Genomic DNA, 25,589 nt, shown 5'->3' on the forward strand with positions numbered 1-25,589 from the left:
GCAGCTCTACCCCAGTGCCCCCTTGTCCCCATTGCTGTATTCTCTGTAATTCATCCCTTGGCCCGTTTGGCCACTTGGCTTTTGTCTTTCCCACCATAATGCCTGGCACATAGCAGGTGCTCAGCCAAGCCTTGTGGAAGGAGCCAACAAATGCACAACTCTTGAGTGAATACCCAGGGCTTTCCTATTTCTGTCTTTTTGTGCATAGCTCCCTTTGCCAGGAGCACTGTCCCCAGTCTCTCTGCTTGTGGAACTCCTTCTTGTCCTTGAAGTCCTCCTCAAATGTTGCCTCTCACAGCAAGCCCTTCCCACCTTCTCCCTGTCAGAGTATTGCTGGTGTTCTGCACACTTGGTCTGAGGCTCTCTGCTGGCACCTTTTACAATCCAACTTGGTGGACTTAGTAACATATTAATAAACAACAAGAACCGTGCAGTGAATGGGCACTAGGCACATGGGCAGCCCCGTGCATGGGTTGTCTTATTCACTCCTCCACAACAACCTTGAAGCTGGGCATTATTATTATCCCTCTCTTTGCAGAACACAGAAGCTCAGAGAAGTGAAGTGACCTTCCCAGCTATGAGAGAGGGCATGCCAGGATTTGAGACCAGGTAAGCCTGTATTTTTTCTTCTTTTTTTTTTTTTTTTTTTTAATTTATGATAGTCACAGAGAGAGAGAGAGAGAGGGGCGAGCAGAGACAAAGGCAGAGGGAGAAGCAGGCTCCATGCACCGGGAGCCCGACGTGGGATTTGATCCCGGGTCTCCAGGATCGCGCCCTGGGCCAAAGGCAGGCGCCAAACCGCTGCGCCACCCAGGGATCCCGCCTGTATTTTTTCTTAAAAGGAAAAGAAAAAGGGACCCCTGGGTGGCTCAGCGGTTTAGTGCCCACCTTTAGCCCAGGGTGTGATCCCGGAGTCCAGGGATCGAGTCCTACATCGGGCTTCCTGCAGGGAGCCTGCTTCTCCCTCTCCCTCTGCCTCTGCCTCTGCCTCTCTCTCTGTGTCTCTCATGAATAAATAAATAAAATCTTAAAAAAAAAAAAAAGGAAAAGAAAAAGCATTAACATGCACACAGTAAAAAATAATTCAAAGTACAAAGGAAGACAGGGAAAAACTCCTCTTGGCTGCAGGTCTCCTTGTCAGAGGCAACTACTGGAGGGGTTCTGATGTGTCCTTCTAGGGAGATGGAGGATGCATATGTAAACACCTATGTTAGAAAATTAACACACACACACACACACACACACACAAATGGTAGCATGTGGTGTACCCTGTCTTACACCTGCCTGTTTCTTCTTGGCAGTGTACCCTGGGGACCATTTGGTGCCACTGCTTTCTTTTCCATGGTTGCATTGTATGCTTTGTGTGGCTGGAGACCAGGCTTTATTTAATTAGTGAGGAATGGGAGGCCTGGGTGGCTCAGTTGTTTCAGCATCTGTCTTTGGCTAGGGTTATGATCTTAGGGTCCTGGGATAGAGCCCCGCATCAGGTTCTCTGCTCAGCAAGGAGAGAACTTCTCTGCTTCTCCCTCTCCTTCTGTGCTCTCTCTCTCCCTATCAAATAAATAAAATCTTTTAAACAAAAGTTGCATATCTCTTTAAACAAATAATTAGTGAAGAATACTTTAGTTGTTTCTAGTCTTTTGCTTCTTATAGACAATTCTGTGATGAATATCCTGTCATTCACTTAGTATTCATGTGCGAGGATTCCTCTAGGATTGAGCCCAATCTGCAGGCTCAGAGGTTGTATGCAGTTGCCATTTGATGGCAATTGCCAGATTGTCCTAGCTGCAGGTTGTGCAAATAGACCCTCACGCTGCCCCTCCACCCCCGGCTTCCCTCACTCTTAACCAGTGTGGGTTTTGCTATAGAATTTCGAGGTCTTTGCCAGTCTAATAGTTGAACAGTGGCCCTCTGCTGTAGTGTTTTGTTTTGTTTTTTAATATCACAGCTTTACTGAGATATAATTCACATACCGAACAACTCGCCCATTTAAAATGTACTATTTAATGGTTTTTAGTATATTCACAGAGTTGTGTAACTATCACCACAATCAATTTTAGAACACTTCTATCACCCCAAAAAGAAACTGTGTACCCATTAGTCACTCCCCACTCCCCCTCAGACGTTCCTCCTCCAGCTCCGGGCAACAACCAGTCTTTCTGTTTCTATAGATTTGCCTATTCTGGTCCTTTTATATAAATGGAATCATACAGCATGTGGTCTTTTGTGTCTGGCTTCTTTCACTTAGCATCATGCTTTCAAGGTTCATCCATGTTATAGCATGTTGTCAGGCATCATTCCTTTTTCTTGCAAAATAATATTCCATTGTCTGGACATAGTACCACATGTCATCTGTCCATTCATCAGCTGCTGGATATATGGTGGTTTCCACTTTTTGGCTATTATGAACAAAGCTGTTATGAATATTCACATACAAGTTTTTAAAAAATTTTTTTTTCACATACACATTTTTATGTTTTCACATAAAAGTTCTCTTTTCTCTTGGGTACATACCTAAAGCAGACTTTCTGGATCATGTGGTAACTCTATGTTTAATCTTTTGAGGAAAAATACCAGGCTGTTTTCCAAAGCAGCAACACCATTGTACATTCCCGCCGGCAATGTATGAGGTTTCCAACAACTTACTGTTATCTGTCTTTTTAATTATAGCTTTCCTAGTGGGCGTGAAGGGGTAGCTCATTGTGGTTTTGATTTGCGTCTCCTTAATGACTAATGATGTTGAGCATCTTTGCATGCAGTTATTGGCCATGTGTAATTCTTTTTTGGAGAAATGTCTAATTGGGGTATTTGTCTTTTTGTTGTTGAGTTGTAAGAGTTCTTTATGTATTCTTGGTACAGATCCCTTATCATATATATGATTTACAAATATTTTCTCCCATTCTGTGAATTCTTTTTATCTCCTTGATGGTGTCCGTTGGATACAATTTTTTAAATTTTGATGGCATCCAGTTTTTTCTTCTGTTGCTTGTGCCGTGGGTGCCATATCTAAGAAGCCAAGATTGTGAAATTTATACCTATATTTTCTTATAAGAATTTTTTTCAGCTTTACTTTGCATACTTAGGTTCATGATCTATTTTGAGTTAATTTTGGGTGTAGGGTTTGAGGAAGGTATCCAGTTTCCTACTTTTGCATGTGTATATCCACTGTTTCCTGAACCACTTGTTGAAAAGACTGTATTTTCTCCATTGTGTGATGTTGGCACTCTTGTCAAAACTCAATTGACTATAAATGTGAGGGTTGATTTCTGTCCCTCATTTCTGTCCTATTAATTTATATGTCTGTCTTCATGCAAGTACCATGGTTTGTTTGTTTGTTTGTTTGTTTATTTATTTAAAGTAATCTCTACCCCCACCGTGGGGCTCTAACTTACCACCCCAAGATCAAGAGTCGTGTGCTCTACCATCTGAGCCAGATAGGTGCCCCTATAGTATTTTGACTACTGGACCTTTTCCTCAATTTTGAAATTGAGAGGAGTGAGCCTGCAAGCTTTGTTTCTCTATTTTAAGGTTGTTTTGGCTATTCTGGGTCCCTTGACCTTCCATATGAATTTTAAGATCAGTTTGTCAATTGTGCAAAGAAGATAGCTTGGATTTTTGATAAGGATTATGTTGAGTCTGTAGATAAATTTGGGGAATATTGCCATCTTAGCAATGTTTAGTTTTCCAGTCCACGAACATGGGATGTCTTTCCACTTATTTAGATTTTAATTTCATTCAACAATTTTTGAAATTTTTTAATTTCAAAATTAAAATTTAAAATTAAAATTTAAAATTAAGAGTATAAATTTTGCACTTCTTTAGTAACTCTTATTCCTAACTATTCCTTTGATATTGTAAATTGTTTTCTTAATTTTATTTTTGGATTTTTGCTAGTGTATAGAAATATAATTATTTTTTATATGTTGATCTTGTACCTTACAACTTTGCTGAACTTGTTTATTAGTTCTGATAATTTATTTATTTATTTATTTATTATTATTATTATTTTTAAAGATTTTATTTATTTATCCATGAGAGACACAGAGAGATGCAGAGAGAGAGGCAGAGACACAGGCAGAGGGAGAAGCAGGCTCCGTGCAGGCGCGATCCTGGAGTCCTAGGATCGAGTCCCGTGTCGGGCTTCCAGCATGGAGCCTGCTTCTCCCTCCTCCTGTGTCTCTGCCTCTCTCTCTATGTCTATCATGAATAAATAAATTTTGAAAAAAAAAAAAAAAAAGAGAAGAATCTGTATTCTGCTGTGCTTGGGGAAATTGTGTATTTTTAATTTGTATAATCTTATAAGTGAGGTGAGTATCTTGTTGTATGTTGAAGAGCCATTTGATTTGCTGTAAACTACCTGTGGTTATTTTTCTTATTTTGTGGGAGTTTATCATATATTAAGGGGAAAATCCTTGTCTATCATATGAGCTACAAATATTTTTCTTAGTTTGTTGTCTCCCTTTTGAGTGTGTTTATGATATTTATTTAACCATGAAGACATTTTAGATTTATCTATATAGATAGATTTATCATTTTAAGAATGATTTTCAGGTTTTGTGTTTTGTGCTGTGTTAAATGTTTTTCCCATTTTGAGATTAGAAAATTTATTCTCTACTCCCCTTTTTAAGCTTTTTGGTTTTATTTTTGTGTGGTATAAATCTGATTGATCTGGAATTTATAGTCATATGGAGTAAGTTTGAAATCCAGCTTTGTTTCTTGGTTGCAGGTCATTGATCCCAGCTCTATTTTAAAAATAATCTACCTTCTTTGCAATGGCATCGAATACCACTTTCGTTGTGTTAATTCTCTGTATGTTTGAGGCAATATTTGGATTCTCTGTTCTGTTGCGTTGACTTGCCTGTTTTTGTGCTGATGTGACACAGTTTTAATTACTGTGACTTTATAGTAATTTTTACTATCTGGTCAGCTATTTCCCACTCCTTTTTTTTTTTAGGATTTTTCTGGCTACTTGTATATATTTACTTTTAATTGTAACTTTAAAATTGATAAGATTAAAAAACAATCCTGTTGGAGTTTTTATTGGGATCACATTCAATTTTTAGATTAATTTAGAAGGATTGATATTTTCATAATGCTAAGCTTTCTTTTAATTTTCTTTTTAAAAGAGATTTTATTTATTTATTTATTTGAGAGTGAGAGAACATAAGTGTGAGATGGGGGAGGGGCAGTAGGAGAGGGAGAGGAACAAGTGTTGGAGCACAGCCCGATGTGGGGCTTGATCTCATCACCCTGAGATCATGACCTGAGCCCAAATCAAGAGTCGGAGGCTTAAAACTAACTGAGGAACCCAGGCACTCAGGAGTTTTATTTTCTGATTGCTGTTGGTATATAGCTACATTGTTGATTTAGGTGTATTAACTTTTAATTTCCTTCCACTTTACTTAATTTGCTTTTTGTTTAATAGTTTTGCAGCATATTCTCTTGGATTTCCCAGATCTGTGCTGATAACATCTGCAAATGATGATACTCATTTTCTCCTTTCTAATTTCATTTTATTACTTCCATTTCTTGTTCTTAGCTCATTGGATTGGCAAGGATCTCAGAGCAAGGTTAACTAGTGGACATGCTTGTCTTTTCTGGACTCTTTCCCTGTGAAGTGGCTTTTCTGGGCCTGGGCTCCTGATGAACTCTACCAGAAAATCCCTTCACGGTCATGCACAGAGCTTGACACATAGGAGGAATCTGGGAAGTTTGCCTCATTGTGAGAGTGATTACAAAAGAGTAAGGATCTGGGGTGCCTGGGTAGTTCAGTCAGTTAAGCATCTGACTCTTGATTTGGGGTCAGATCATGATCTCAGGGTTGTGAGATTGACCCCAGTCTAGGGCTCTGTGCTAAGCGGGGAGTCTGCTTCTCCCCCTCCCTTTAACCCTCTTCCACTCGTGCTCTCTCTCTCTCTCCTCTCTCAAATAAATAAATAAAACCTTTAAAAAGAAAAAAAAAAAGAAAAGAAAAAGAGCAAGGATCTAAAGGAGATCTTCCACAGTAATGATGATGATGATAGCTAATATTTATTGGGTACTTCTTATGTGCTAGGCACTGCATATGTATTACCTCATACTTCTTACAACAAAACTAGTTATGTGGGAACGATTATACTGATTCCCATTTTTGATGAGGAGTAGACTGAGGCCCTTGGATGCAAGACGGCGTCTGAACCTGGCTTTCAAGCTCCAGGCCTGTATTTTTGTGACATTTCTGCTTCCCTGGAAGGTCCAGAGTTATGGTGGGTGATGTTGGGGCTTGGCTTCTGGTCTCTGTGTTGCCTCTGTGTCCAGGAGGCGGCAATGGGGGAATGGTGGGTGTGTCTGGAGTGTGGGGGCTGGCTACACAGTGGGCAGGACTCAGAGGTGCCTTCTGATGCCACTCTCCTAGCCCTCGAGCATCCCAGCCCTGGTGCACTCATTTTCTTTGTGTCCTCAGGCAAGGTTTGGCTTCTCTGAACCTTGCTCCCATCTGTTAAGTGGGCACAGTTATAGTCTATACTTCACTGTGCTGTCAGGACAGTTGAGTATCAACTGGGTGTAAGTTAGCTCTATGCTTGGCATTCAAGGCTTTGATACCTAACTCCTGTCTCCTCCTTCATGGTTCCTCTTATCCCCTGTAATATTAATAATGACAGCAAACACCACTGTGTACTGTTTATCAAGCACTTATTCTGTGCCTGGCACATGGCCTCTCTCCTTTAATTCTCAGATGTTAGGTTTATTATTATTCCCATTTTATTTATTTATTTTTTGAATTTTATTTATTTATTCATGAAAGATACAGAGAGACGGAGAGGCAGAGACACAGGCAGAGGGAGAAGCAGGCTCCATGCCGGGAGCCCGATGCGGGACTCGATCCTGGGACTCCAGGATCATGTCCTGAGCCAAAGGCAGGCGCTTAACCGCTGAGCCACCCAGAAGTCCCTATTATTCCCATTTTAAAGATAAGGAGGCTGAGGGGTGCCTGGCTGGCTCAGTCGGTTAAGCATCTGCATTTGGCTCAGATCATGATCCCAGGACACTGGACTGAGTTGGACTCCCTGCTCAGCAAGGAGCCTTCTTCTCCCTCTCCCTCTGCCTTCTGTTCCCCCTGCTTGTGCTCTCTTTCTCTCTGTCAAATGAATTTTTAAAATCTTAAAAAAAGAAAATAATGAGGCTGAGACACAGAGTAACTTGCCCAAGAAGATTTAGCTAGTAAGTACTGGAATCAGGATTTGAACCCAGGCCTAACTGGATTCCTCACTCTCACATCCTAATCCTCTGGCTTCCTTCCACCCTTAGAAGTGAAGGTGATGCTCGCCAGAGTAGGGAAGGAGGGGGTGGGAGTGCTGTGACCGAACAGCAGTTTATCCCCCAGACGGTTCTGGATGTTGTGAGTGTCCATGTGCCTGGGGAGGGGGCGCAGCCAGGTCAGGAGGTGAGGGAGAGTGTGGTGCCCTCCAGCAGAGGGGTCATGGAGAGGGTGACAGCACCAATTGTGCAGGGCTGGGTGAAGAGGGGTTCACCCAGAGTGATGGAAAGCTCTTCTGTTTTTTGGTTTTTTTTTTTTAACTCTCATTAAAAAACAATTTTTGACAATGTAATTTTTAAAAAAGATTTTATTTACTCATTTGAGAGAGGGAGAGAGAGAGAGAAAGCACAAGTGGGCATAGGGGCAGAGGGAAAGGGGGGCTTTCTGAGCAGGGAGCCTAATGCAGGACTCGACCCCAGGACCCTGAGATCATGACCTGAGCTGAAGGCAGGTGCTTAACCGACTGAGCCCCCCCAGGAGCCCCACTAATAACGTAATTTCTAAATGTCAAGTGATATAGCACATACAGTAAAAAAAAGGGATTTTTTTCCTCTCCATGTCCCACATCTCTTGGATGAAGCATTGTGAGGAATTTGGAATCCTTCCAGAACTTTCTCTGCACCTCAGTGTGCTGTCATAGACACACACACACACTTCCTTTACAGAATCCTCGTAGCTCACGTGTCCTCTGGGCCAGCACCACACCAAGCCCACGGCAAGCGGTGGCTCATTTACTCCTCTCACTAACCCCATGGCTTAGGTAGCGTCATTGTACCCCTTTCCCAGTTGCGGAAACTGAGGTCCCTAGGGGCCCAGAGGACATTGTGCCCTGGCAGCTGCCCCTCTTCCCCTGCCGCTGCATCTTCTCGGGCTGCCCCAGCTCTTGCCCTGTCTCCTCAGCTGCACGGCCGTCCCCACGGTGAGCAGACCATCGTTGACTCGCCAGCCCCTCCCTCGCGAGGACGGACGTCGTGTCTGGCTTTCCATGGAGCGTGCCAAGCAGAGGAGGCCCCGTTGTCTGTGTAGTTTGCAGAGATGCCCTGGCTGCAGGGAGCAGGGTGCGCCTGAGGGCCAGACTCCTGCGTCCAGGCCCCAGAAGCCAGGCGCCCGGCTGAGGGCAGGGACACGTCTGAGGAAGATTTGGGGGGGTGGGGGCACCAGTGCTGAGACAGGGACACGTGACGCAGGGCTGGGGCCACGGGCTGGGCTGGGGGAGATGCCAAGCCAGGTGGGGACCCCGGGGGTGAGGGGAGGTGTTGCAGGCTGGCTTCCTGGCACCTCTTGTGCACAAGCCCTCCCCTCCGTCTGGAGAGTGTGGTCAGGAGGCTGAGGTTAGGAGTGGCTCCCCAGAGGAAAGGGGCCTCCTTCCTCTGGAAACCTTGGGCTCCCCCAGGACAGAGGCCTCACCACTTCCTCTCGGTCCCCCAAGGGTCTATCTGTACCTCAGAGCGTGCAAGTGGCGGAAGAGATGTGGGTTGGTTCCTCTCAGATGGGCAACTCATGGTGACTTGGCGTTCGGACCTCAGAACCAAAAGGTCCTGCGATGGGGTCCTGCCTCAGGAAGGGAGCCTGGGGCCCAGGAGGGTGGTCTCTCCTGAGGTCACACAGTGTGGCCACAGCCCTGCAGGGACTAGACCCCACCCTGAATGTGCCTGTCCTTCCATGGGCACACTCTGCTTTGTTGAAGCTGGGAACGTCTGGCTTTCTCTAGGAGAGGGGACTGGGCTGCGTGATCTGCTTGTGCGCCATCCACCAAGGGCATCTGGCTGTTCCCTGTGAGGGGACATCCTGAGGGCAGGAGGTAGGGTCACAGGTTTCCCCAGCAGACCCCATGAGCAGCCCCTGATACCTGCACCTGCTCAGTGGGGTTCCCTGTCCTCTCTCACCCTCGCTGTGTGACCTCAGACAAGTTCCTCAACCCCATTGGGCCTCAGTTTCCTTATTGGTAAAACAGGAACACTACTAGTATCTACCTTCCAGATTATCATGAGAATTTGACGAATGAGAATTTTCAAACAGCTTAGAGCAGGGCCTGTATAAGGTCGAGGCCCTGGGAGTGTTTGAATATCCAGAATGATACTTGGTCTCCACAGCATGGCGTTGGGGGAACAAAGCAGGATGCAATTCATATCTGTGCTCATTTAGTCTCTTGTCTATTCTGCAGATATTTCCAGAGCAATAAGTAGTAGTAGGTGCCAGGCCTGTCCTGGCCACTGGGGTGGTGGAGATGGATATCCAGTCCTGCCTGCAGGGGGCTTGGTCAAAGGCACTAGATGATCAGTGCCGGTCTCCCCGACTGACAGAGGAGGAAACTGAGGCAGAGTCCCATGATGGGGTGGTAGGGCTGGGGTTCAAACACTCTAGTACTCTAGCTCTTCACCTCCACACCCCTGCCTTTCCACAAACACGTGTTACGTACGTAATTGGTTTTAACCGCAAAGACCAACAAAACAAACAGAACAGAAACTCCTCCAACCAACAAACATTGCAACAGGAGACCAGACCACCTTGGCTGGGTCTTGAAGGCTCTCTTGTGCTTTTGCTGAGTGCCCTGCTGGGGAGTCTGGGTCAGTGTAAGAGTTTGGGAGCAAGAGCTGTCTTTTTTTCCCTCACCCCCACCAAAAAGGGCACATGCATTTTCTAGGAGCTGGGACGGTGCTCAAGATCCAGGCCTGACTCTCCCTCTTTTCTCTATAGCACACCACCCAATGACTCTTTCTCCTGTCCTTGATTATTACCTCCAGTGACAGGGAGCTCCCTCTGCATCATTTAGTTCAATCTAAAGAAAATTCAGCATGCCTGGGTGGCTCAGTCAGTTAACCATCTACCTTTGGCTCAGGTCATGATTCTGAGGTCCTGGGATTGAGTCCCACGTTGGGCTTTTGCTCAGTGGGGAGTCTGCTTCTCCCTCTCCCTCTGCCTGACCCCCAACTTGTGCTGTCTCTCTCAAATAAATAAATAAATAATATCTTTCTTTTTTTTTTTTTTAAAGATTTTATTTATTTATTCATGAGAGACACAGAGAGAGGCAGAGACATAGGCAGAAGGGGAAGATGCGGGACTTGATTCCAGGACCCTGGGATCACGACCTGAGCCAAAGACAGACACTCAACCACAGAGCCACCCAGGTGCTCCATAAATAAAATCTTTAAAAGGAAAATAAAGAAAGTTCAGGCCCTTAGAAAGTTCTCCATTTAAAAATTTTTTTTAAATCATCCTTAAAAAATATTTTTTATAGTTTTAGTTTCCTCCGAAAGTCCCACAAATGAGTGTCCTGCTAAAGCATGTGTCCCCTGACACGAGGCCCGGGCAATTCGTCCCTGTGTCCTTCCATGGACTAGCGTAGCTTCTGCTGCACAGTCAGTGCTGTGAATGCTGTACCAGGGAGCCATTGCGTAGCAGGTGCAGCCTGGAGCCGCGGGGAACTGGGTCAGTAGGACCCACGGGACACCAACAATATGAGTGCTGATATGACCCCGGTGGATTGGGTTGCCATGGAAATTGGTCTTCTTTGTCTCCAGGCTTGTTGGCCTGTCCCTCAGGAGGCCCTGGTGATCCCTTGGGCTGTTGAGCAGGTCTCCTCAGGGCCTCCCCAGCCCATTCTCTGAGCTGGATGGTCCCCAGGGAGCATGCAGGCCACGCCCACATTGTGCAGTCCGTCAGCCTGAGGGGTTCAGGGGTGCAGGAACTGGCTAAAGTTCCTGCAGGAGGAGAGCTTGCAGAGCTGGGCTTGGGGCTCAGGGCCGGTAGTCTTGCCTAAGGCCTCAACCAGTCAAGAACACTTTTCCCCATCCATGGGTTCCCAGAGGAAGTTCTGGACTGATTCCAGGGCCTGCAGCATTCCCTGGAGAATATCCCAAACCTACCTTGCCGGTATATCCAGAATCACACAGTATCAGTCATAGCGGATGTGGTGGGATGACCTGCCTCATTCCCAGCAAGAACATACTTGCCTCGTTCACTTACCATGGACCCTGATGACCCCATCATTTCCAGATGAAGAAATAGGGCACAGAGAGGTTAGGTCATTACCCTGAGGTGATATGGCCGATGAGGGTAAAGGTGGGATCTGAGTTCGGGGAGTTTGGCTCCAGAGCCCACTCTTAACCGCTGCGTCATACCCTGCCTTGCTCATGCTCATAAAATGCTTTGGGAAGGTTGATGGAAGGGAAGGTCTGGGAAGCTCTTAGCATTGGAACTGTCAGAGTCAGAGCCTGGTAAACTGGGACCCAAGACTCAGGGCCATGGTGATTTCTCTTTCTAATCATATCCATACAACAGCCTGAGAGGTCTGCCTTCTCCCTGTTTTGCAGATGAAGACGTTGAGGCCCAAAGAGGGGAAGTCAGTTGCTTAGGGTCACATAGCAGGGAGACGTGGAACAGGGCCTCTAGTTCAAGACCCCTGACCTGGTGTTCGTGCTGAGACCTCAGGCTGCTTCCCAGACCTTCTGGGACAGCCCCTGCCTTCCCCCAGGTGAGGTGATGGCCCATCAGGGCTGCCAAGATGGGGGGCATAGGGAGGGGTGGCCGTGATGGGTGGGAAGACCCTGGCCACATTTGTTGGAAGCTGGGACCAACCAGGATCTGTGGAGTGGGAGGTAGGAGGCAAAAGGGGGTGGCGGGGCTATGGGCATCACTGGAGAGTTTTCAGTTTGTTTTTTTTTTTTTTCTGGGCCACGTGTTATCAAGAGAGGTACAAAAGTAAGGGGGTACTTAAACCAGAAAGGATTTGGGGAACACTTCCCCATGAGGTGACTTTTGAGTTGAGAACTGAAGGAGGCATGAGTTATTCTGGTGAAGTGGTCAGGGAAGAGCATTCAGGCAGAGGGAACAGCATGTGCAAAGGCCCTGTGGCTGGGTGAGCTCCCAGACATCTCTCCTTCCAGCTTCCTCTGTATCCCTGTCTTGGCTGCAACTATTAGCACCTTTCACTCTGGTGTGAGACCATCTCAGTCAGTCATGTAATTGCTCAGCAAGCCCTCAGTGAGCCCTCTCCTATGTGTTGTATGCCTGGGATATGGCCATGACTCAGATATGTCCCTGCCCATGACCGACAGAAACTGACTCAGGGGGAAGTGAGGGAGGTTAGGGCTTCTGATTATGAGTCATTGCTTCTGTGCCTGGCTTTGTCCCAAGGAAGCCATTTATGGGTCCCATTATTATCCCCATTTTACAGGTTAAAAAACTGAGGCTCTGAAAGTCTAACTTATCCAAAAGAGGCTGGTGCCCTTCTTTGGGCCTCGGTGTCCTCGTCTGTAGAATGGTGGGTGGGGGTGGAGGCTGTCTAAAGGGCCCGGGCCCAGCAGCCCTGCCTGCTCCCAGAGTCCTTCACCCAGTGTGCTTTCTCATCTCCAGCCAGGACCATGGGCAGCAACAAGAGCAAGCCCAAGGATGCCAGCCAACGGCGCCGCAGCCTAGAGCCAGCTGAGAACACCCACGGTGGCGGCGGGGGTGCCTTCCCCACCTCACAGACACCCAGCAAGCCAGCCTCCGCTGATGGCCACCGAGGCCCCAGTACAGCCTTCCCTTCCGCAGCTGCTGAGCCCAAGCTGTTTGGGGGCTTCAACTCCTCGGACACGGTCACCTCCCCGCAGCGGGCGGGGCCGCTGGCTGGTCAGTGGGCTTTGGGAGCGTGGGTGCCTGCGGGCCGGGCCTCTCTCGCAGCAGGGCTGTGGGTGTCTTGGGCTTGGGGACTGTTGGGGGTTTCCTGGAGACTGTGGGTGGGGAAGAGCTTTATAAACTGGACAGTGTGGTGCAAATCCCACTGCCTTTGAGAGCAAATCCAAAGTGGACAGTAACAGGGTCTAGAGATATGGGCCTGCAGAGGGGAACCGAGGTGCAGGGGGCCCCGGGGGCTGTTGGCTCAGGGCAGCATGAGGACTGGGTTTGAGGCGTTGCTTTTTGCTCTGGGCAGCCCAGCGATGGGTCAGGTCGGGAGGCCTTGGGTGGCAGAGGGGGCAAGGGAGGGCAGGAGGCAGCTCTCTGGTTCTCAGGGGCCTGGCCCAGCGCCGCGATGCGCCCCTGCGCCCTCTGCTGGCGCTTCGCGGTATGGCAGCCCCAGGCCGGGGATGCTCACGGAAAGATGCCAACGTGGTCTCAGAGACACACAGCTGGAAGACACTCACACAAACACGTGCATTCTTCCCTCGACACACTCAGGGCCACACACACAGCAGCTCCTAAGATACCTATGCAGACCCTTGAACGAGATGAGCTGGAGACACCATCAGAGATGAGATACTCGTAGATACACTGTGGACATAGAGACCCACTTAGGGACACATGGACGGGCACAGACATGCAACCAGGCAGATGTACGCAAACACAGACACACACGCACAGATAACCTCGTACTCCCAGATGAAGACACACACACAGGCAGTCAGAAGCCCCTCAAAGACACACACAGGGTACGGACAGGTTCAGCTAGGAGCACCATCACGGATACCCACAGGTTCACAGATGTACATACACACAGTGAGAACACACAGACGCACGGACACACAGGGACACTCACGGATGCCTTAGATACAGACACATACCCGAGTGAGACACAGACCCACAAACACACCCATTCATTTGTGATGCCCGTACTGTGAGCCAGGACTCTTCTGGTGCTGGGGACACAGCAGTATGCAGAGCATGGGGGAGAAAAACAGAGCAAGGCTCGTAAAATGTGTAGGCTGCTCGAAGGCGGTGCTGCCGTTGAAGGAGCAAAAAGGGCAGGGGGGGTCTTGGGGGGTATGGGGTGAAGGTTGTGGTTAAAATGGGGGACAGAGGGATCTCTTTGAGGGCACAGTACCTGGAACTGAGCTCTCCCCCAATACACCCAGTCACACAGACACAGAAACAGAACAGCCCAACCGGGTGCAGTTTCCTTCATTCACTGGCTCATTCACCCCCAGTCGCTTCTCGAGCACCTACTGTGTGCTAAGAAGCCTGTTGCTGGGGGCTTCTGGGTCTGTGTGGAGGATGGGCACTAAACAGAAGCCAGAAGTCAGGATCACCCAGAGCCCAGTGGGCACGCTCAGATGTGAAGAGACGCACACGCCTCCTACACACCCTCACAGGGGTACCCAGACACATGCACACAGGTGGACACACTCACTGCTGGGCCAGCCCCTGTAAAGGTGGCCACGGCTCTGGGCTGGGCTGTGCGGCTGTGGGAGACCAGCCTCTATTCTGCCCAGGGCCCTCCTGTCCACCCCTCTTTTGAGCGATGACCCTGGCCATTCTGACACTTCCCACCTCTCTCTGCAGGTGGAGTGACCACCTTTGTGGCCCTCTATGACTATGAGTCTCGGACAGAGACCGATCTGTCCTTCAAGAAAGGGGAGCGGCTCCAGATTGTCAACAACACGTGAGTGACCGACCCCCTGTCCCTCATCCTTTGGGACCCTATCCCCCTGACCTGGTCTTGGGCCAGAGCCACTTCTGAGCATCCCAGAGCTGGGGGCAGCATGATGGGCAGCAGGCATGGCTAGTGTCAAGGCTCGCCAAGGTCCAGGGAACTGTCCTGAGCCTATGAGAGATGAGATAGGTGGTGGTGGTCAGGGATCCTGGAGGGCTCCCAGGGCAGGGATCTGGGTTCAGTAACTACTCAGTAGGGCACATCATCCCAGACCCCACAGAGGGGCATATGGTCAGGGCAGGACTGGGTCTAGGACCCAGGACTACAGAAAACAGGGCCTAAAGCAGGATGCTGTGCCCCTAGACGTGCCCTCCTTAGGGACCTGGGGTTGGAGGGCCTGGGGCAGCTGGTGGAACCAGTCTCTAGCAGCAGGGGACAGAGACCCCATACTGGGCACTCAGTGTGAGGGGTTATGACGGGGCACAGGGATGGGGTGTGGACGTCTGATTGACCTCCAGAGACTCCAGCCTTGGGGTGGGGCGTCCTAGGGCCAAGCTGGCTCTGGGGCTCCTGTGGGCAGGGGAGCAGGGCCGGGGGAAGGGGGGGATAAACTAGTGAGTGGTAGCTGGGGCTCTAGCCATGGGGTAGGGGTCCTTCCTTTCCTCTTTCCTCTTCTCCTTTCCCTGCCAGGAGTGTCCCGGGGGTGGGCTGCAGTGCCTGTCACGGGGCAGGGAGGGGGGTGTGGGGGGTGCAGGCTTTGGGACACACGCACAGGGGTGAGGGGCGGGGGCTTGTTCCCGCAGGCGCTGCCAGCACAGCGCCGGGCAGAGCTCAGCACCCGCTGCATTCCTGCCCTGGGCAAGGCCTACTCTACGCCCCCATCCTCATTTGGAACCCCTTCCCCAATTCCTGGCTCCTGCTTGCTCCCTCCAGCCCCCTCTCAGCTTCTCCCTCTCTCTGCTTCTCTCTCGCTGGCCCTTAGGAGGAAAGTGGATGTCAGGTGTGTACATGCTTCGTAGGTGGCGGGCTGGGGTCGGGGGGTTGGGGGGCTTTGCTGGTTAAGGGGGGGGGGCTGCTATCTGCATGTGCTGCCTCTGCATGTCCCTGCCTGCGGGTCCTGGCTCCCTTGGCTGCCCCCAGCCAGCCTCCTCAGCTTCGGCCCTACCCCCAACCGGTGTGGCCGGGTCCCCACCTTAACCCCCAGGCTGAGGTTGGGGAGGGCCCTACCGTCCCCCTGTCACTCACCATCAGGCCTCCTCCCCAGCCACCTTCCTGCTCACCCTCCCGCTCTCCATCCTGACTGCTCAGCGTCCACTGAGTGCCAGCTGCATGCAGGGTCCAGTGCCGGCCCGGTGAGGCCTGGGTGGAGAAGGGGCCCTTCCTGGAGCCAGTGTGGCAGGAGAGGGTGGTGCGAGCTCCAGTCCAGACCAAGTGATAGGCAGAGAGGGCAGGGCTGGGGTCCTTGCTCATGCATTTTGGTTCCTGCTGTGTGCCCCCCTCTGGTGGTGACTACAGGGACTGGAAGGTTCCAAGCAAGTCCTCCAAGGAGAGCAGTGATGCTTTGGGGCAGGTGGAAGGGGCGGGAGGCAGGCAGTCCCTCTCGGAGGGGCGGTCTGCTGGAGAGGGCAGGACAGTGGAAAGGCAGGAAGGAGCTGGGGATAGAGTAGGATTGGTCCCCCAGCGTCCTCAAAGGCCTGGCTGAGGAGATTGGACATCACCAACTCCAAGTGTGTCTTGCTCGGTCATGCCTCCCTACCCTTGTGCACGCTCTTCCCTCCGCCTGAAACACCTTTCTCCCGTCTCTGCCTGGCAAACTCCTATTCATCCTTCAAGATCCAGCTCAGGACGCCTTCTCTGGGAGGCAAAAGGGAAAAGAGGTGCCAGGTGCTGTGCCAGGCGTTTCTACCCATGTCCTTGTATTTACTCCTCGATGCAGTCCTGCCAGGGCTCTGGTGACGGGGGAGGGGCTGTCTCCATTCTGCAAGCGAGGAAACTGAGGCTCAGAGTTGTGAAGGCCCTTGACCAAGGTCACACAGCTAGCAGGTGGCAAAGCCGGGATGGAAACTCGGGCCGCGGCTCTCTCCCCATCTTTCCGCCCCTTGCGTGTCAGTCCTAGTGCCGCTCGGTGCCCTGGTGGTTCCAAGCGGTTCGCATCGGCCTCCCCCAGACCGGGAGCTCCTGGGGGGCTGCTCTCAGGTCTGCCGCCTTTGTGGGTCCCAGATCACCTGTCGCTCAGCGCAGCAGGGGGTGCCTCCCTGGTGTCACCAAGCAAGATGAACGACCAGTAATCGGCCACCATTTACGGTGCTCTGGCTGCCAGCCTGGTCTTAAGTTGCGTTGTTTTATTTATACGACACCACAGCCCCGGGAAGTGGAAACTCTGCTTTGCTTTATTTTGCACAGGAGGAAACTGAGGCCCCGGGAGGTGAGGTGACTTGTTCGAGGTCACACGGCTGGCGGTGGCAGAGCTGGGAGGGGCGGGCAGGCCCTCCCACCCACGGCCCTTGCAGGAGGGGCTCCGTAGAGGCACCAGGACGGGGCGTGCTGCTGGGGAGGATGCTTCAGGGGGATCTCTCCCCATCTCGACCCGTGATGATGGGAAGGGCGCCTCAGGCTGGGGCCACAGCTTGAGCGAAGGTGTGGTGGGAGGGAAGGCTCTGGAAGCTCTGGTTCTGCCTCTCTCCCCTTTCCTTCGCCCGGCCCCTCCCCTCCCTTCTTCCTGCTGTCCAAGTAGGGCTGACGGTGTTGGGCCAGGCCTGGGGCTGCAAGTGGTGGAGGCCCGTCCAAGGGAAGCGGTGACCTGCCATGACCGGAGAGGGGGACTGGGAGCCCTTCCCCCATCGCAGTGCTCAGCCACTCCTTTGCCTGAGAAGTCAGGTGGTGGTGGAGTTGGGGCCCTAGAGGAAGTGGGGGACAGGGGACTGGGGGCACTTAGTGACAGATGGGCCACCCAAAGTTGAGGTGTTCAGGCCTCATGGCCACCCAGGGGCTACCCTGCATGTCCTGTCCCCCTTATTGCTTAGGGCCCATGATTTACACCTCCTGTCCCGCCCCTGGATGAAGGAGGGGCTTCCTGAGGCCAGCCTGTGGCTGGGCTGGGTGTCAGGGAGAGCTTAAGGACTAGCCCGTCCGTTGGTGGGGTTTGGCCAGGGCTTGCCGGGTCCTGGTCCTCACAGTAGCAGTCCTGGAGACCCTGCTCCGTGGATCTTCATGCCAAACAGCCCTGGGTCCTGGAATCCTGTGCGCTGTGTGGCCTGGGTCTGAGGAAGCCCAGAGGGTTCTGAGATCTGACTATCCTGAGCACCCTGCCCTGCTGTCTGAGTCTCTAGGAGTCAGGGCCCTTCTGAGTCTGACTCTGGGTTCTTCCCTGATCTGCTCTTTCCTCTGACCCAGATTCCAGCAGCTTCTCTGGGGGAGCCCTCCAGCAGGTACTGATGTCTCCCCAACTCGTTCTGGGCACTGCAGTCCCACTTCCCACCATGGGGATACCTTTTTACCCTTCTCATGCAACCTGCCCTCGCCTCACCCTGCTGCCTCCCCACTGACCATGTGCCCAGGCCTCAGGGAACCCTGGCTTGCCCGCAATCCCCAAAGTGCTTATCTGACTGACCAGTTCCAACAATCCAAGTGAGTTAAATATAAGTTCCCAAACCAGAATAACTTCCCAGGTTCTGAAGCTGCCATACTCCCGATCTCCATGCCTGCATGGCCGGCTCAAGGATTAGGGTCCCAAAAGAGGATCCTGAGGCTCAGAGAGGTGAGGTCAGTTGTCTGAGGTCACACAGCTAGTGAACAGCACTTGGGGTGTAAAATTCGAGGACTCCTGGTCCAGTGCTTCTCTGACCACCTAAGGGAAGGTGAGGAGTGGGTCAGGGAATGTGTGTAATACCCTTCCTTCCTTCCCTTTTTCACATCCATCTGATAAGGACCAGGCCCCTGGGGAAGGTGCTAGATGTAGTAAATCTGCTCAAACTGATAGATGACTTCTAAGTCTGGGCTTAGGTTGGTGTCGCTGCTGGACTGGACCCATCTGGGAGGCTGTGGGGTCCCTCACTTGGGACCTACCCAAGGCACGTTCGAGCCTCCCAGACCATGGACATAGGAAGATGTGGCTTGATAGCTCCTTTTCACAGGTGGGCCTAGATGGTGTCATAGTAATTATCTTAGTTGGCCCTAAACCCAGCTTATTGATGACTGATACACTTTGCCTACAAGGGAGATTCTGGGAATATTATTTCCTTTTTATAGATGAGGAAATTAAGACCCAGAGAAGATAGGGTACTTGCCCAAAGTCACACAGCAGATCCTTATTGAAGACTGAGACTGAGCTGCTTTGGTTTTTTTTTTTTTTTTTTCCTACTTCAACTATACATTTTATTTAATGATTTGCTTTCTTTACTAATCATTAGGACAGAGATATCTTGCCATTGTCAGTACATCTAGCTCCTCCCTCATTCTTTCCCCATATTGCATAGTGTAAATATCTGAGAGTAATCTCCATAATGTCTTTGGGACATTTCCTGTTGCTGGGCATTTAGACTATTACAAATATTTTCCCTTCATCAGCTGCTTTGGTTTTTAGTTAATAAATAAATTAATTAATTTTGTTGCTGTAGTTTTTAAAAACATTTTGGAGAGTAGGGAGGGGTCCCACAGAGATACAGATTTAATTGTTTTTCTTTTTTTTTTTTTTAATTTTTATTTATGATAGTCACACAGAAAGAGAGAGAGAGGGGCAGAGACATAGGCAGAGGGAGAGGGAGAAGCAGGCTCCATGCACCGGGAGCCCGATGTGGGATTCGATCCTGGGTCTCCAGGATCGTGCCCTGGGCCAAAGGCAGGCGCTAAACCGCTGCGCCACCCAGGGATCCCTAATTGTTTTTCTTTTTAAAGCCAAATCAAGATACTAACAGCTCATGAACATAGAGCCCCCACTATGTGCCAGGCCCTGTGCCAGTATTTTATGTACTTGTAGGGAGGCCTGAGTATCCCTACAGGTGGGCAGGTGGGGAAACTGAGGCAGGGCCCCGGTCACGTAACCTGCAAATGGTGGATGGGATGGTGCCCAGGGAGGTCTGACTCTTGGAGCTCAAGCTCTTAGATACCTCTCAAGCTGGGGCCAGGTCAAAGTTGGACCTTGGGTCCATTGTGAGACTGTGGTGTACCTCACCCCTGCCTTGTGAACTAAATAAAACCCTAGATCTGGACTTGAAACCCCAAACTCACAACTGGGCTGATATCAGGGAGCTGGAGGATCTGCTGGCTGAAGTCTGGGTAATGTCAGCAGGATTGAACCCCCCCTTGATTCCGGGGCCCTGCTTGGTTGGCCTCTGGGCACATACTCCTTGCCGACCTTCCACTCTTGAGTGTGTGGATGGGGGCTCCCCAGAGGCCAGCCAGTTTGCAGACTCTGGCTTTGTCAATCTGTCTCGTTTTGTTGCCTCTGACCTAGACCTTGGCCCAGTCTCCCGCCCCTAGCCCTGCTGCCTCCTCCTCTTGCTTCCCCTGGCTTTTCTGAGGGTCTCTGAGCCTCTAAGTGGCCTGGGGAAGCTGCAGGGGTCCAGGAGGGCCTTCTGTGTCTGGCTTTGGGCACTTGGGCCCTGGTAGTCACCCTTGCCCTGCCATTGGTTTGCTATGGCTTTCAACAAATCACTGCCCCTCTGCCTTATTTTCCTACTGGAAGATCTCAGCTGTTCCCTGTAAGTTCTTGCTTTATAGCTTTGGGCAAGTCTTTGCCCATCTCTATGACTCAGTCTCCCTACAAAGTACTAAGTTACTCCAGCCTGGGTGCTGTGTGGCTTTGGGCTGATCCCTTGATGTTTCTGAGCCACAGTTTCCTCATCGGGGGGCTGAGGCCCCCCTTCCTCACAGGGTGGCCTCGAGGATCACATGGGACAGACAGAAGTGGACACCCGTGGGTGTTTGCACAACAGGGGGATGGATGGTGGTCCTGAGCTTCCAAGGAAGGGCCTTCCCTGAGGTCGACTGTGCCCCCTAACTCCAGAGCCCCCCCTCTCCAGCGGAGACCGCCGTGTGAGCTCATGCCCCTGCCTGAGTGTGCGTGCAGCAATTGCGCGGCTGAGGTGTTCCTCACAGCCCCCGGCCACGCTCCCTTCGCTGTCTGGAAGGCACTCTATACCGTCTGGTTCAGCCTCGATGCGCCCCTACTGAGCCCCCAGGTCTGGGTGCTCTCCAGTGTTTGGAGAGCTCTCCCAGCCTGCTTTCTCCTTGCTTCAACTACTCTATCTTCAAAATGGGTCGAAGACTGTGTCCAAGGCAGCTCAAAAGAATCAGGAGCCAGGGATCCAGGTTCAAGTCCAGACTGTGCAAATGTGGGCACGGGCCCTTTTCTCTGGGCCCTGGCACTGAGGAAGGGGGGCACATCCTGCCTGCTGTGTGTCTTCTCAGGGTCCTGGTTGCGGTGAGGTCCAAAGGCAGCCTTGGAGTGAGAAGCTCCGCAAGTGATCAGGCCCCAGCACACCCCGCAGGGGAAGATTCCTTCTGATGTGGGAGTCAGGAGCCTGGGCCTGGCTGTGTGACCTTGAGCAGAGGCCTTTGCTTCTCTGGCCTGTCTTCCCATCTGCACGGTGGGAATGGAAGGGGGCTGAGCCCTATTTCCCAGGCAGCCTTTCCCACTGGCCTCCCCTCCCCACCGTCCCCCTCCACCCCGCCCCAGACCCCTCCCCATCCCCTTCCCCTTCGGTTGCTTTGGATGTGAGGCCTCTGTGGCTGCCCCGCCTTGTCCCCTGTCCCCAGCACCGCCTGCTCTCCTGCTCTCTTCCTTGCTCTTTCTGCCTCTCTCTCTCACCACCCCCATCTCTGCCTCTTCTTTCCTGTTGGGCTCTCGCTTTCTCCTCTCTCCTCTGTGTCTCTGGACCCCCGCTCCAGCCAGACCTGGTTCACATTCAGATGGCTGCAAAGGTACTTCGCCCCCTCCCCACTCCCACCCAGGCCCAGGGGACCCGACCTTGCAGGGAGCTCCTCCGCCCCGTCCCCATTTCCTCCTCATGGGGCAGTTAGTGTAGAAGTGCCCTGGGCTTTGAGTCTCTGCCACCTCAGCCCCTCTGACATGGCTCTGTGTGACTCTGGGCAAGTCCCAGCCCCCTTTGGCCTCAGTTTCCCCAGTAGGGTAGGATGGGTAAGCCGCAGGAAGAGGCCTGTAGTATTCAGTTAAGGAGTCCCTTATGGATGACCAGTGGTTTGCAACAAAGGCAAGCATTGCAGGATCAGTGCCTGGATTGTCACCAAGCCCCCAAGGGGCCGCCCCCTACCTCCACCCAGGTCTCAGCAGCTTCCAAATCTCAGGGCTTGGGGAGGCTTTGGAGATCTGATTTGACATCTGTCTTAGGCAGGAATCATCTCTCCTGTTACAACTTGCTTCCTTCCCAGAGACAGGGAGCTCCCTCCCTCATTCCCAAGACAGCCCTTGGCATCTTGAGATGGCTTGGTCTATTTGCAGGGAAGCAGCTTCCTCCCCATCCCAGGACTCTGCCCCCTGTGAATTTAGACCTCAGGCTGACCAAGGTCAGTCCTGCCACGGTCCTGGACAAAGTCCGTCTGAGTCAGCTTGGGCCAAGAGGCATCTGGGCTGGGGAGAGAAAGAATTCCGGGCCAGCTTGGCCTGGTGGCACGAGAACTCCAGCCGGTCCCACAGCTCCCAGCACCTCACTTGGCCTTGGGGACCCCCAGCACAGCACCTGTGAAGATTGCAGAATTGGGCCCACCACTGACAGCTCCTTCTCCTTTGCTCCTTTCCTCTCCCCCTCCTTAGAGAGGGTGACTGGTGGCTGGCCCACTCGCTCAGCACGGGACAGACAGGCTACATCCCCAGCAACTACGTGGCGCCCTCTGACTCTATCCAGGCTGAGGAGTGAGTATGGAACCTGGTCTCTTGCCTGCCCCCTATCCCCGCAGGTTTGGAGCTTCTCTCCTGGGTTGGAGTGGGTGGGGTGCCTGGAGCCCCGGCGCAGCAGGTAGATGGAAGCCTGGGTCACCAATACTACCCTCCTTCCTCCTAGGTGGTACTTTGGCAAGATCACCAGACGGGAGTCAGAGCGGTTATTGCTCAATGCAGAGAACCCGAGAGGGACCTTCCTGGTGCGAGAAAGCGAGACCACGAAAGGTAGGAGTGCTCCTTTTGGCCAATGAGAACTGAGCCTTTTGTGGGTTGTTTGAGCTGGGTATTGTGGAATGAATAGGAGTTTGGTACCTGGAGTGGGGTAGGAAGAGCCCTCCAGGTGGAGTAAGTGGTAGGATCAACGGCAGGGAGGTATGTTTGAGGAAGACTGAGATATCCAGGGTGGCCAGAGATGAAGCAAATGGTGATACTTAGCCTCTCTGGTCTCACTTTCCTCAGACGAGGAATGTGCACAGGCTGTCGGGAGGCCTGGGGGTCACACAGCCAAAGACTTATTTCCAGGATGGGTGCGGATGAAGTAGGCCCTTCTTCTCCTTCTCCAGGGGCTTCTAGAGCTGGACGAGGTGCCAGGAGCCAGCTTTGCCCTTCCCCAGCCGTCCTGGTCCCTGTTCCTCTTCCATCCCTCCCCCAGCCAGAGAACATAGGTCATCCCCTCTCTAGCCCCTCTTCAAGTGGCTTGCAGGCTACCTGACACCATGGAGACAAAGCTGGGCCACATCCTGTGGGCCTGGGGTTTAGTGGGAAGCAGAGCACCCATGTCATGTGTGTGCATTTATGGGCAGTTGTGTGCCGGGCATGCCATGTGTGAGTCCAGGCATGTGTGTGCACATGGGGGTGGAATTGTCTGGGTGTTGCCGTGTGGGAGCAGATAGTTGTGGGTTTGTCTTTGTGCCTGGGGGCTTGGGGAGTGCATCCCAGTGTGAGCATGGGCATGCCTGTATATGTGCACATACACATGTGCTCAGGGGCTGGCTCTAGGCTCAGGCCACAGGTGTCCACATGTGTGTGTCCTGGGCCATGTGTTAGTTGTGGTTGCCCAACGCAGGCTTTAGAGACCTGGTTACGATTCTGTGTGCCTAACTGGCTGGGAGACCTGAGGCTAGCTGCTTTCCCTCTCTGGGCCTCATTTTCCCCTTCTTTACGCTGGAGATTGTAACTCGCAGTTGAGGACTGTCCAGAGGGCCATGGGCTGTGGGGCCTGTACCCTACCTTCTGAAAAAGGCTCTTTCTGGGTGGTGAAGCCTCTACCCCAGGCTTCTCTTGGGCTCAGGTTAACAGAGGCTCCTAGCCAGGCCTGCTAGGCAGGAGGAAACTTTTCCAGCCAAATGCTTTTCCAGGCTCAAGAGAGTCAGGGAGGAGGCCACCAGGGCTGGCCCCTCTTGGCTTTGGCGGCCTGAAGGCCACACCCAGCACATGGCCTCCTGCCCGGGCTGTAGTTTTAGCCAGCCACCCACTCCTGCCTGAGCCCAGGGTGTTCAGGAAGTGTGGGGCAGAGAGGGGAAGCAGTTAAGCCAGGGACACAACCATTTCTGGCTCCTAGCAAACATTTATTGAGCACCTACCATGTGCCAGGCCCTCTTCCTCAGGGAAGCCTTCCCAGACTCCATCCAACCCATCTGCTGTGGCACCCATGGCTCTCCTCCTCCACCACTTATAAGAGGTGGTCTCAAATTTTCCTGACATCCCTGGGAGTCACCCTGTTGTGCAGAGGAGGAAACTGAGGCCCAGGGGGCAGGTGACTGGTCCAGGCCACACAGTTGGGATAGACACTCTGCCTTGAAGATCTTGCCAGGGCCAAGAGTGCATGGAGAGGTTCTCTGATCAGGTGCCCCTTTGCTCACTGGGCCCTGCCTTGATGGCCACCCACAGGCTAGGTGCTCCAAGATAGGGCAGACTGGACCTGGCTCTGGCCTCCATGTCCTCCCGTGCTGGGTAGGCACAGAACCTCACTGAGTGCTGTGGCCTGGGGGGGGGGGGTTGGGCATGGGGTCACTGCTCCTCTCTGGTCCCACCTTGCAGGCGCCTACTGCCTCTCTGTGTCGGATTTCGACAACGCCAAGGGCCTCAATGTGAAGCACTACAAGATCCGCAAGCTCGACAGTGGTGGCTTCTACATCACCTCGCGCACACAGTTCAACAGCCTGCAGCAGCTGGTGGCCTACTACTCCAGTGAGGGCCAGCAGAGCGGATGCTGGGAGGGGGGGCCTTTGGGGCCAACCCGGGGCTGGGGCTCTTGTTACCCTGGGAGTGTGGAGCTCCTTTGTCCCCCTGCCCCTCCTCTCCCTTCCCTCTTCCCCCTCCTTTCCTCCCCCCCTTTTTCGTCCTGGATCCTCCCGTGCCCTCCTCCCACCAGGCCCATCCCCCCTCTTTCTCCCCCTCTGCAGCTGGCTGGAGAGGAGGGCACTGCCTAGAGGGGAGCAGGGAAGGGAGGGGGGCTGAGGCTGGTGTCGTTTGTCTCTGCAGCCCTAGGACCGGTCTGAACTGGTTGCTGGGAGGGGAGGGGGCGGCTAGACCGCTGCAGCCCATAGCCCACAGAGGGAGGAGGGAGTGGGAGGGAGCATAAGTGGCTGCGTAGGGAGCCAGGGCGAGGGCTTCAGGTACACACACACACATACACACACACACACACACACACACACGCGTGCGCGCAGGTCATGGGGGGGAGCATGCATGCAGTGTCTGCACATTTCGGGGCTTCCCTGGGGACACCGAAGGCTCAAGGGTCTGTGTGTACTCAGGTGGGTGGGTCTCTGTTGGTGCCTGTGTGTGTGGCCGTGGACTCTGTGTGCAGGTATGGCCTAACTTGAGAGTGCCAGTTCGTGCCCATCCTGTGCCACCCTCCTCTCCTTCTGCTGGGCCGCCTGACACCCTCTACCATCTGCCACCCCTCTGTCTCCTTGGCTCTCATTCTGCAGTTCATTCTGCACACTGTTCCCCCACAGCAAAATCGATCTCAGGATAGAGACCCCCAAGTGGCTGCTCTAAACCGGGCTGGCCTCCCTGCCTTACCTGGGGCCCCTTGC

General features: G+C 52.2%; 1 protein-coding gene across 6 annotated transcripts in view; it reads left to right on the top strand.

Annotated features, from left to right (window-relative positions):
- SRC (SRC proto-oncogene, non-receptor tyrosine kinase) overlaps positions 1-25,589 on the top strand; it is a 50,279-nt gene that overhangs the window by 16,931 nt on the left and 7,759 nt on the right. For 2 of the 6 annotated variants that reach the window (XM_072800971.1, XM_072800972.1), the window contains exons 2-10: positions 539-609; positions 11,611-11,771; positions 12,653-12,910; positions 14,558-14,657; positions 15,631-15,648; positions 21,537-21,569; positions 22,420-22,518; positions 22,667-22,770; positions 24,586-24,735. In XM_072800971.1, coding sequence (XP_072657072.1) covers positions 12,661-12,910; positions 14,558-14,657; positions 15,631-15,648; positions 21,537-21,569; positions 22,420-22,518; positions 22,667-22,770; positions 24,586-24,735 — 754 coding nt within the window. In that variant the 5' untranslated portion in view covers positions 539-609; positions 11,611-11,771; positions 12,653-12,660. Of the gene's footprint in view, positions 1-538; positions 610-8,197; positions 8,356-11,610; positions 11,772-12,652; positions 12,911-14,557; positions 14,658-15,630; positions 15,649-21,536; positions 21,570-22,419; positions 22,519-22,666; positions 22,771-24,585; positions 24,736-25,589 lie in introns of all 6 variants that reach the window. The other 4 variants (XM_072800973.1, XM_072800974.1, XM_072800975.1 and 1 more) reach the window with 4 other exon arrangements.

Source organism: Canis lupus, chromosome 26, assembly GCF_048164855.1.
Source record: "Canis lupus baileyi chromosome 26, mCanLup2.hap1, whole genome shotgun sequence".
Classification (NCBI taxonomy): Eukaryota; Metazoa; Chordata; class Mammalia; order Carnivora; family Canidae; genus Canis; species Canis lupus.